Source organism: Triticum dicoccoides, chromosome 6B (assembly GCF_002162155.2).
Source record: "Triticum dicoccoides isolate Atlit2015 ecotype Zavitan chromosome 6B, WEW_v2.0, whole genome shotgun sequence".
Classification (NCBI taxonomy): Eukaryota; Viridiplantae; Streptophyta; class Magnoliopsida; order Poales; family Poaceae; genus Triticum; species Triticum dicoccoides.
This window is the reverse complement of record NC_041391.1, coordinates 668,045,154-668,056,982: the sequence shown is the minus strand read 5'-3', so window position 1 is coordinate 668,056,982 and position 11,829 is coordinate 668,045,154. Positions and strand designations below refer to the sequence as shown.

At 40.7% G+C, this 11,829-nt stretch overlaps 1 protein-coding gene across 1 annotated transcript in view; it reads right to left on the bottom strand.

Moving 5' to 3' along the window:
• Positions 1-8,909: 8,909 nt before the first annotated feature.
• Positions 8,910-11,829, bottom strand: part of LOC119321446 (MADS-box transcription factor PHERES 2-like) — a 6,931-nt gene continuing 4,011 nt past the window's right edge. Inside the window, exons 2-3 of the mRNA XM_037595125.1 lie at positions 9,631-10,389; positions 8,910-8,976 (exon numbers count right to left, since the gene is read on the bottom strand). Coding sequence (XP_037451022.1) covers positions 8,910-8,976; positions 9,631-10,389 — 826 coding nt within the window. The remainder of the gene's footprint in view (positions 8,977-9,630; positions 10,390-11,829) is intronic.

The window sequence follows — 11,829 nt, the reverse complement described above, 5'->3', positions numbered from 1 at the left end:
CTCTGGAACCCTTCCATTGTCCGAATACTACCTTCCAATATATCAATCTTTACCCCTCGACCATTTAGAGACTCGTCGTCATGTCCGTGATCTCATCCGAAACTCTGAACAACCTTTGGCCACCAAAACACATAACACATATAATACATGTCATCATCAACCGGCAAGCGTGCGGACCCTACGGGTTCGAGAACTATGTAGACATGACCGAGACACCTCTCCGGTCAATAACCAATAGCAGAACCTAGATGCTCATATTGGTTCCCACATATTCTACGAAGATCTTTATCTGTCGAACCGCTATGTCAACATACGTTATTCCCTTTGTCATCGGTATGTTACTTGCCCGAGATTCGATCGTCGGTATCTTCATACATAGTTCAATCTCGTTACCGTCAAGTCTCTTTCCTCGTTCCGTAATGCATCATACCGCAACTAACTCATTAGTCACATTGCTTGCAAGGGTTCATATGTTGTGCATTACCGAGAGGGCCCAGAGATACCTCTCCGATACTCGGAGTGACAAATCCTAATCTCGATCTATGCGAACCCAACAAACACCTTCGGAGATACCTGTAGAGCATCTTTATAATCACCTAGTTACGTTTTGACATTTTATAGCTCACAAGGTATTACTCCGGTGTCTGGGAGTTGCATAATCTCATAGTCGGAGGAATATGTATTTGACATGAAAAAAGCAGTAGCAATAAAACTGAACGATCATTATGCTAAGCTAACGGATGGGTCATGTCCATCACATCATTCTCCTAATGATGTGATCCCATTCATGAAATGACAACACAGTCCATGGCTAGGAAACTTAACCATCTTTGATCAACGAGCTAGTCAAGTAGAGGCATACTAGGGACACAATGTTTTGTCTATGTATCCACACATGTATCAAGTTTTTGGTTAATACAATTCTAGCATGAATAATAAACATTTATCATGATATAAGGAAATATAAAATAACAACTTTATTATTGCCTCTAGGGCATATTTCCTTCACGTCTACCCTCAACTAACTCGAGGGTTGTACCTTTATGCTAAAGGAGCCCCAATTCAGATTTTCCCCTACTAAATTATACCGTGGTGACTTTTGGACTACCTCCAAGTTTATTCGGATGGGCCGGTTGGAGAGCAGTCAAGGAAGGAGGATATGAACCTGGTACCCATCACGTGATAGGAGGCTCACATGCAAAAAACCTAGTGGGATAGCCAACACCTTCTCATTGTTCTCCATTGCCTCCTAAAGTGTGAAGGTCTTCCAGCACCCCTGCCTAGCCATACGGGGTGTCCCGTGCCTGCTTGGCTGGTCGGTGTAAGGTTTGGTTGTGCTTTGTGGGTCGCCCTAGAGGTTTGTGCTTTGGTTGGTTTCTTCTATTGTTTTAGGTGTCTTGCTATCCCTTGCTCCGTGTTTGGCCTTCAAATGTTGCCCGGTAGGGGCAGTGTCGTTTTCTATGGCTCGTTTGGATTTACCGGTTGTTGTATACGTCTTCATTTTCATTTTGTCGTGGAAATACTAGGCGATGGACCATGAAAGAAACGTTCGGTGGCAACCGGCTCATAGTTTGTTTTTGTAGGGATGGTTGCAGCTGGTCTCCTCAAATACTCCGTTCATCTCGGTGCACTGGGTGTGCGTGTAGTTCTAAGTCATCGTTGTTCGTTTTGCTTATATTTTATGTTTCTAGTAGTATGCTTAACTTTCAGGCTGCATTTAGTCTCTGATGACCAAGGAATGACCGGGTAGCAAGGGCGGTTAGACTAGTACCTGGACCGAAAGGAAGGGTGGCTCAGCCATAGCTACTCGAAAGAGCGTGTGTCCAGGAGCTTCAAAATAGCCCGATGCGCGCGGAAGGACGGGTGACTCGGTCAACCCAAGTCGGAACACCCAATTAATAACACAACGGGGCAACCAACCTACAAAGCCACCTCCCAAAGGTTGGTTTCGGATGATGTTTTAGTTTCCATTCGGTCATTCACATATGATCATTTATATCGTGTCTGTTCGTATTATTATTCATGGTAATGGTATTTGGGGATGATTGATCGAACAACATGTGTTAGACGTGTTGCCCATAGTGTTGCTTAACTTCCTAGCTGCAGTTTCAAATAGTTCTCTTAACTTCTGGTCTGTGGTTGGTCTCTGCTGATTGGCGCAATGGGTCATCTAGTGAAGATAAAAAATGGAGCAAATGAAAGGCTTGCACACTTATGTTTATTATTTGGTTCTTGTTGGCTGAATGCAACTAAAATTTACCTGAAAATGTGACAAAACTATACCATATCTCATCTCTGTGATCATTCCAACTGACAATAAATCAAAACGGGGAATTAATTTGGCCAAACCCTAAACTATTTCCCTCTTTTACAAAGTTGTAAATCCAAAGTTTTTATAAAATAATAAAACTTTTCATATAAAAAATTTGTTTAAGATTATTTTTCACATGGTCTAATATTATAATATACAATCTCTCACATAAAAATAGATATCTAGAAATGATCTGAGAACTTTAATTTATATCTTTTGAAAATCCGTGAAAACCATGATAATATTATCACAACGAACATGCATGTAGCCTAGTGGTTGCATTGACCTTAGTAGCACCCTAGGTCCTGGGTCCGACTCCCGGTGGGAGCGGATTAAATAGGCATGAGTAAAAATTTCTGGAATAAAGGATTGCAATGATGCTGCTCTACTGTAAATACTAAAAAAAAGATAATATAACGACATATATATATTTGATTCTAGAATTCTTCCAAATTTATCCAAGCTTTATAATCGAATTCAAAACTTTCCCTAGTGAGGATCTCACAGTCATGTTTCAAATTTCCCTTTTTCAAGCATAGTTTTTTTGCTATGTTTGATTTAATCACTCATATATTGATATATATGTTATGTAGTAATCCACCGTGTTGTTATGCATACTGTACTAACTTTCATTTACTCAATAATTTTTATTTGTACCAGCAGATAATAATAATAATAATAATAATAATTTCTATTTGTGCCATTTTCTAGCCTTTTGATCATAGTAATAATATATTAATAGCATTAGAGTTGGATTTGGAAATACATGCTTTTATATATCTGCTTCTGTAAATTAAGACAACGCAAACCATCCATATAAATTATTATGATATGATGATTCTAATTTTTAATTGGATGTTTACAAAATAAGATTTAGTTGCACACTAACTCCCTAATCAAAGAATGATAAGTGTTCAATTTCCGAACATACTATTTTCATGTTTAGATGGTCCCTGTATCTTGCTCCTGCTCATGTCTTGCTAGGAATGGTTACCGACCTCCGCCTTTGTCCTTGTGCTCTTGCTACACAATCGTTCGCACAATCCCAAGTAAGTAATTCCAACTTTTATTTATCTTTCCCCTGTTGTAACTAATAATAAATTAATGAAAAAAATAGTTTGGATTGTGCAAACACTGTGCTTATGAATTCTTAGTGGAGCATTTTTAAAATCAAAATCATTGCAAAAAAGTTTAATAAAATTCACATCTTTAAAGAAAATACTTATTTGCTCAACAATGAGATTCTTTTGGCAAGCGAGATTTTTTAGAACCCCGCCAACTAAGAATTAGCAGATTACTCACTGATCGATCATCACCCTTGGTAATATTGAGGTATCATATAACTAGATTAGATTACTGTAAACATATGTCCATGGCCGAGCAGCTGAACAATATTTTACTTAATTATATAAACGAATGTAATGACCTTTTTTACACCATATTAGTGCTTACATTTTGGACACCTGCTCTAGCTATACATAATCATGTAGTCATATTTTCACTAAAATATAATACATAAATTTAGGGCTTGTACAATGATTGATTAGATGTTTTTACCTTCTTTATTTCTAACTACTGAGATAGGACAAAAAAGTTATGCAATACGTTGCCTCTTAGAGTCTTCTGCATTCAATAACCGCTTATATGCGTAAAATAATGTGTTGCCTAAACCTATTGACATAAGGTGGAATGAAAATATGGCATCTCATACCTTTCTTTGGAAATTTCCATCTCTTGGCCAACAAAAGCAAACATTTTTTATCGCTCTCTTACATGTCAGAATCATCCTAAGATTCATTGCTAAGATATAAGCATTGTACATTTCCTTGATGCGCATGGTTTTACGTCCCTACATTACCTGCCAGATGCCCTAATGTATCATTCAGAAACTATTAAAATAAAGTGCCTGGGAAGAATATCAAATATTATCATATATATAGACTGATGCTCAGCTATTAATAATTTTATTGCACCATATTTGTGCAACAGTAAATTAGGCTTAATTAGTAAACCGTGTTACATACGCACATTTTCCTTACTGATACACATGATCCATTTAGTTTAATTTACGAACCTCTTTTGCGACGAACACCTTTTTTTCTTATGCAAGGGAACGGACATTTGTTTAAAGAATAGTGGGATGTTACGAACCTCTGTTTAACGGACGATGCCAATGTGTATGAAGGATTGGAGCCATGAACATAATCCATCGATCCTTTTGTTCAGAGTCTGCCGGCATGCCGTTGTTGTGTTCAGGTGCATGAGGTACATTTTGCAAAAAAAAATAAGAAGAGGTGCAAAATGTACGATGTAAATGATATGTATGCTAGCTAGCTATATCAGGGGAACGTCAGGATAAAATAAACACATCTCTCTCTCTCTGTTATGTTATGCTCCAAATTCAAGTATAAAGAGGGAGGCTAACTTCTGGCGAGCGAGCAGAGCGAGGCCCATCGCCGGTAGGCTTGGACCCGACAGGGACGTTCCACGTTAAGATCTCGTGTCGCCTGCTTATCGTCTCTCTCTCTCTGTCTCTCTGTCTCTCTCTCTCTCTCTCTCTCTCTCTCTCTCTCTCTCTCTCTTATAGAAGCGTCGTTATGATAAAATAAATACAAATATCAATTATACGAAAGTAACCAACAATAGCAATTGGATTTAGTTTTGACGTAGGTAACCTGTGTTATATATACCTCTTGTAAGCCACTGCACATAATAAGTTGATCAGTTGTAAATCTCCGGCGTTTGTAACTCCCCCGATATAGTGAAGTTTGGCTGGCTGGCGCCCGTGGTTTTTTCCCCTTCGTGTTGGAGGGGTTTTCCACGTTAAAATCTCGTGTCCCCTGCTTGTTCTTCGTTCTTCGTTGAGTTGATTTCCTTGTCGTATCTCTAATACTCTCTCTCTCTCTCTCTCTCTCTCTCTCTCTCTCTCTCTCTCTCTCTCTCTCTCTCTCAGGAGCGTTCTTATGATAAAATAAATACAAATATCAATTATATGAAAGTAACCAACAATAGCAATTGGATTTATCACATTTGTAATTTTCTGTGATCGTGTGGAATATAGAACGGGCACTATGTTGTATATCAAATGTCAACTAAAGATGAAAAACCAGTTAAAGAACCAATCCTATTCACCTTGCCCCCTTGTTCACATGCGAAAAGTTGTACTGTCTATGCTTGAATTGTCCATTCCCTTGACTTTTTACTAGTAGGCAATCCATATTTAACAGTACATATCATTATGGTTTGGCAACTACAAGGAAGCACTTGTAAATTTAACTAGTTTGTATTAACCTTATACTTTTATCAAAAACAAGTCGTGTTTGCTGATCATGATTTTTCAGTTACCATAACTAACGTAGTCATTCTGCATCATGTAAAATTGCAACTCTGTTACCAAATATTAGTATTGTAATGCTACCTAACAAACATGTGCAACTTGCCCTCACTCCTTTTACCTACATTGCCATTTCAAACATAAAACATGAATGGGTTAGTCAAAGGAAAATAACTCATAATCCATTTCAGGCGCATTTTCCAGGCTAGTCATCGGAAATTAGGAAGCGCACTGCATACACATTGTTATGTAGACACTAACGACTAATCTTCATTAAATGATCTAACCACGTTGACCCCTTTCCACAAACATTATGTTTATATTGAAAACAGCAGTGATCCAACACTCATCTGATAAGTTAGGGTAATTTCCATTGTTCCCTCACGACAACTAACTATGATGCTTATCTTGATTGATTGGTTACCTTGATAACAATCATAGTCATTTGGCGTTACAGGATTCTAACTCCATTTACAAAATCTCAATATTATGATGCTCCCCACAAGCGTGTGAAACGTGCCCTAGCTCCCCTCACCATTCTTTTTGCACACCATTGGAGTGTCCAAATATGAAGAGGGTCTTGTGTTAGATATTAAGTAATAGCCAGCTAGAAACCACGTACCCCACTACCCAATGACGCATAGTGAAAAGGATAGCTACATATATTCACCTTAACTCCTTATCACTAGCTGCCACTCAACATTTAAGTGTCTAACCCATGTTAACCCTTTTACCTGCATTTGTCTATTTCCTTCAAAAAATGGACCAATTGGCAAAGCAATCATACTATCCTTGCTCTTGTGTTTCAGAAATCTAAATGTGATGTCTATCCTTGATTTTTCACTTATGTCGAGTCCAGAAATCATTTTGTATGGCACTATAACTTCATTTACCCACTCTCATTCTTATCATACACCTCGAGAATACATGAAAAAAAATACTTTCCCGCAATCTTTTTCCCTCCATTTTCTTTCCTGCCATTTTCTTTGCCGCCATTTTCTCCCGCCATTTTCTTTCCCGCCATTCTCTCCCGCCACACTAAGGAGTACTGCATCGACGGAGGATGACGATGATGCCTTCATGTGGAGTGTGAAACACTGTGTGAGAGAAGTCATAAGTGTGAAACACTCTCCGATAATGATGACGAAGCTCCAAACACTTATGACTTCTCTCAGACAGTGTTTCACACTCCACCAGCAGCACTGACGCAGGAGACACAGACCGTGTCAGACGATGTTATCTACGATCGTGGACACCATGAGGCTCGTTTTATAAGTTGAGAAGTGAAGATGGCGACAAAGAAGGTGGCGGGAAAGAAGATGGCGGGAGAGAATGGCGGGAAAGAAAATGAAGGGAGAGAATTGCGGGAAATAAAATGGCGGGAGAAAATGGAGGGAGAGAATGGCGTAAAAACCTAATGTTAAATAATCCTAAAATTCACCAATTAATTAATACCGATAAACAAAGTCACAAAGAACCAATAGCAAAAAGAATCGTCTAAAAAGAATACTCCTAGCTCAATTTATAGGCAATCCAGTGATTTGAGAAAATTCATGAAAATTCAAATTCAAACTTTCAAATCTAGTCAAACTTGATATCTACAGAAACTTCATAAAATTTCTAATCTAATGCAAAAATAATCAAATTAAAATACTAAAAATCCTATTTGATATGAATTTTCTAAAAAGTAGAGCAGGTGTTGGCCGAAGAGGGACCATTTGGCCAACTGTTGGCTGAAAAGTCCTTTTTGGCCAACGGTTGGCCGAAAAGTCCCTCTTCGGCTAACAGGAGGCCGAAAAGTCCCTTTTCGGCCAACAGGAGGCCGACGGGGTGATAGTTTTGATTTTTCTCCATTAGGGTGTATAGTTTCCGAATTTGCTATAAAAATCATCATAGTTTCAAAAAAAATCCACATTCTAGGCCGACCCATTGTTTTATGTTAAACATGGAAGGATTGTGTCCTTAGTACTGAATGCCACCTACAAACACATAGATTGTTTTGTTCACATCATTTTACATTGTAAAAACACAGAACCAGTTGGTACATAAATACTAGTATATTCACCTTGGCTCCTTATTTCCTGCAGCTCTATCCATAACTAATCAATTGTATGTCACATCCCTTGCCTTTTGGTAACCATACACATTATTATCCTCTTGTCACGGGTATTGTCTCACTGCATTTTGCCTCCTATTCTCATAGTGCTCATCCATGAGTATTGACGTCATGCATCCCTTTCTGTTTCTTTTGTTCATCTATTTACCTATATATATTCCATAAGAACATAATGTTTTAAATGTAAAATGTCCAAGGTCAACTAGAAATGGTAATGGCTTCCATACAACAGAAATACGACTACTTATGCTAGATCACTAGGGCCGGAAACACGTGGTGGAAACGGATGCATTTGTCCTATAGAGGATGGCTAGTCCTTATCAACTCCATAGGTTCTAAGTTCTAACATGGTTCTTTGCATGATGTTTTTCTTCTAAGCGCCAAAATGAAGCTAAATGTATTTGTGTGGGTGCTAACTATTGAAAGTTTTAGTGCGTGAGATATGCTGAAGTGGAGACACTTTATTATTGCTGGTAAATATTATTCTTGCCTCCTCCGTGCTACTAATGCTGAAGAGTGAAGACACCAGTATGAACGCATAGTTTCCATTCGCGTTTTAGCAGTTCCTGCTGGACACGCCTTCAAATCTACTGGACTCCAAAAGCCACGCGGATTTGTTTGTTGCGAAGTTAGAGGGTGCTTAGTCCCATTACTAAAAATAGTGGGACTAAAACTTGCTAGCCTCACCCATGCTTGGATCCAAATACTAAAGAGACTAAAATCAAGTTATTGAGCATTTATTATCCTCCAAACCCTCCAATCCAGAACTCGCATGTGTTAAAGGAGATGAATTAAATGAGGAGAGAGAGGGCTAATACATATTTTAGTAGGTTTCCTATGACTAAATTTTTTTAGCCTCAAGACTAGTTCTAGCCTCTCTTTAGTCAGGGGTGCTTGGAACTTTAGCCTCTAAAAAAGACTATTTTTAGTCAGACTAAAAATAGTCCCTTGGATCCAAGCACGCTCTTAGTCAAAGTGGGCGTTTGGTGGTAACATTTTTTAAAATCTTGATTATCATAGCTTGGAATTTGGAAGGAACGCCATAATTGCACTCATGAGGTCACTTGTCCCAGCTTGTAGAGTTCACCGCTAGCAAAAATAACTAGTCAACACATCATGGAAATAGGTCCAAATCTCAAACTTACATGCTAAAGAAGGTCCGGTGAGTGGCATGACATAGAGTAACCCCTGTGTGTCTGAAGAATGGAGGAGGGTCTGAAGAACATAGAACATGACACTGCTCTCCAACCAAGGAGAGCACAATGGAGAGCATCCATACTTTTAATGTTTGGTTGTGGCAAGCTGTTGCCATGTAATTAAGTCACAGAAGGTAATTAATTCTCAAATCTTTATCCAGGAAAATATTAATGATCCAGTACATTTAGCTAGCTCCAAGCGAACGAACCTTCAACTCGTTTCAACCACAGAAAAGGTAAATTCTAGTCACCAAAAAAACAAGAAATTAAAGGCCCTGACAGTAGCCCCAACAGGCCAGCACACAAGAAAAGGTTCTTTGACGACCTGACAGCAATCAAGCAGCAACTATATATCAGGCATTTGGCTGTGCAAGTAATGTCAGACAACAAAAACACGATTGTGACACAAACAAACAGGTGCAACTTAAGATTTACGACCAATTGAGAAGCAGAGATCATACAAATAGCCTTTTGGGAAGAGAACAACTGAATAACAATTCAATAACAACATTACAATAAAAAAACGAGACTTGGCTCAGAGAGCATGACGAATACAACGACGCACATACACGAATAATATAACACTTTCAGGAAACTAAATAAATAACGAGGGATCGATCGCACGATAGCTGGCGATGCAAGTGGCTGGAGATCCTCATCCATCCTGGCTTACATGGGAGGGAAAGGACTCGACCTGAACCCTAGATCGGAGGACTGCATCTGCCTCATTAGATCACCGCTGGAGAAGTTGGCGCCATCGTGCCTGGTGTTGCAACCGACCTGGGTGTCGACGTCCCCTCCGGAGCTCATAATGTCAAGCCAGCCTTCCTGCTGCTGCGGTGACGCGAGATACTGTGTCAGGGACCCCATGTCTATGCTGCCGGTGCTGACGCATGGAGCTGGCGGTGGCGCCTGGACATGGTTTTTCTCCATGCGTTCGCCGAGGCTCTTGAGGAGCTCGTCCACCTTCCAGCCAACGCAGACGAGCTCCTCGACGCTGAGGCCAACGAGGCCTGGGTGGTTGCCGTGCATGATGTTGTAAAGGAGGTACCTAATCTCGCTGTCTTGGCACTCGCGGCGAGCCTTGTCGACCTGGTCCCGGAGCTTGGCGGTGCGCTGGGTGAGGAAGGCCTCCTGGTCCATCGTCTTCTTGCAATGGCCTAGCTCTGGCATGCTTTTAAATTCGTTGAGGACATCCACCGCCTCGGCGTGGGAAGGGAATACCTTAGGCTCCGCCTCGTGCTCGCCGTACACCACCACGCAGGTCTTGACGTCGCACAGGGTGGCCAGCTGGGCCGCCTTCTTCATCAGCCCCCCGAGACGCTTCCTAAACCTAGTGCGCCGGCTGGACTCATTGGCGATGTACTTGAGGGTCACCTTTCTTGGGGATCGACTTCTTGCGAGCCATTTCCGGTAAAGGTATAAAACTAGCCTAGGAAAAGAAAGTTGTTGGTTTAGGCAGGGAGGAGGGGTGGATTTATAGTGGAGGGATCGCCCAAGAATTAATTTCATGATATGGCGACAGATTGGAAGAATATTGCATGAGATTTACTGCCTTAATTGTGCCCATATGTAATTTTGGCACCCATTTAAACCTTCTTTTTATAACTTTGTATATTTGGCGTTTATTTAAACCTTTTAAATTTACGCCCGTGTGACGGTTGGCCCCTTGTATCACGAGAGCGCGGCAAATTGTACGCTCGCAAACGGCTTCCATGTAACGTAACGGTTCATTTTGCAATGCTTCATGTGCGACGGATGTCATCGCACTAAGCGCACCAGGCCGCGCAAATGAATTGAGCGAGCACAAGTCTCCGTTGCTCCTATCTAACACACAAAAGGAAGACATTATTAACCAGCAACCTGATACGTCATCGATGATGTTTGTAACACACACACCCTATTAAGCGAAAAAAGTAAATATCTAAGGCCGATAATGGGGTCTATAACCATAAGTAATTATTTGTTATCGCTAGTGGGTCAACTTCACCAACATGCCTGTCATTGGTATAATACACATAACTTGCGCGCCAAATTGATGACCCGTAGTGATTATTTTGTCCCACCTAGTATATGACGGGAGGAACCAACTTGCTTAGAATACCACAATGTTTGAGTTGTAGGAGAACATATGACCACCTTCCAAGCAGTGGTTATTTTTGTCCCACCTAGTATATGCCAGGAGGACCCGACTTGCTCAGAATACCACAACCTTTGAGTTGTAGGAGACAATATGACCACCTTCCAAACAAGAAACACTGTTTTTCCTTCACTAGGCTGGTGCCTATGCATTGAACATCTACCCTCGACTAACCCGAGGGTTGTACCTTTAGTCTGAAGTAGCCCCCGTGTGACTTTTCCCCTACTAAAGTAGACCGAGGTAACTCTGGACTACTGCCAAGTTGTATTCCGATGGGCTCGGTGGAGAGCAGTCAAGGAAGGAGGACATGAACCCGGTACCCATCACATGAGAGGAGGTTCACATGTACAAAAGCTAGTGCGATGGCCAACACCTTTTCACTGGTCTCCCTGGCCTCCCAAAAATATATGATCTACTTTTGCTTTTGTTATTCCTCCATGGCACCAAAGGCGCCATAGTACAACTTAGTGAGATCATTCAGAAGCCTGGGAAGGGGTGGAAGTGTGACTACCATCATCTTTACTATGGGACTCTGAGAGCGATGGGAGCCTCTTCCGATCATGGAGGGCCTGGCCGTCTAGGAGCATGATGACTCAACCCCAAGCTCAGTACGAATGAGTTATTTTTAAAATTCCGTGGTTGTTAGCCTATGAGACAACCTAAGATGATCCTCCTTTACACCCACAAAGACAGTACTCAGCTCATAATGATGATGGAGTTCCCCATCCCCAA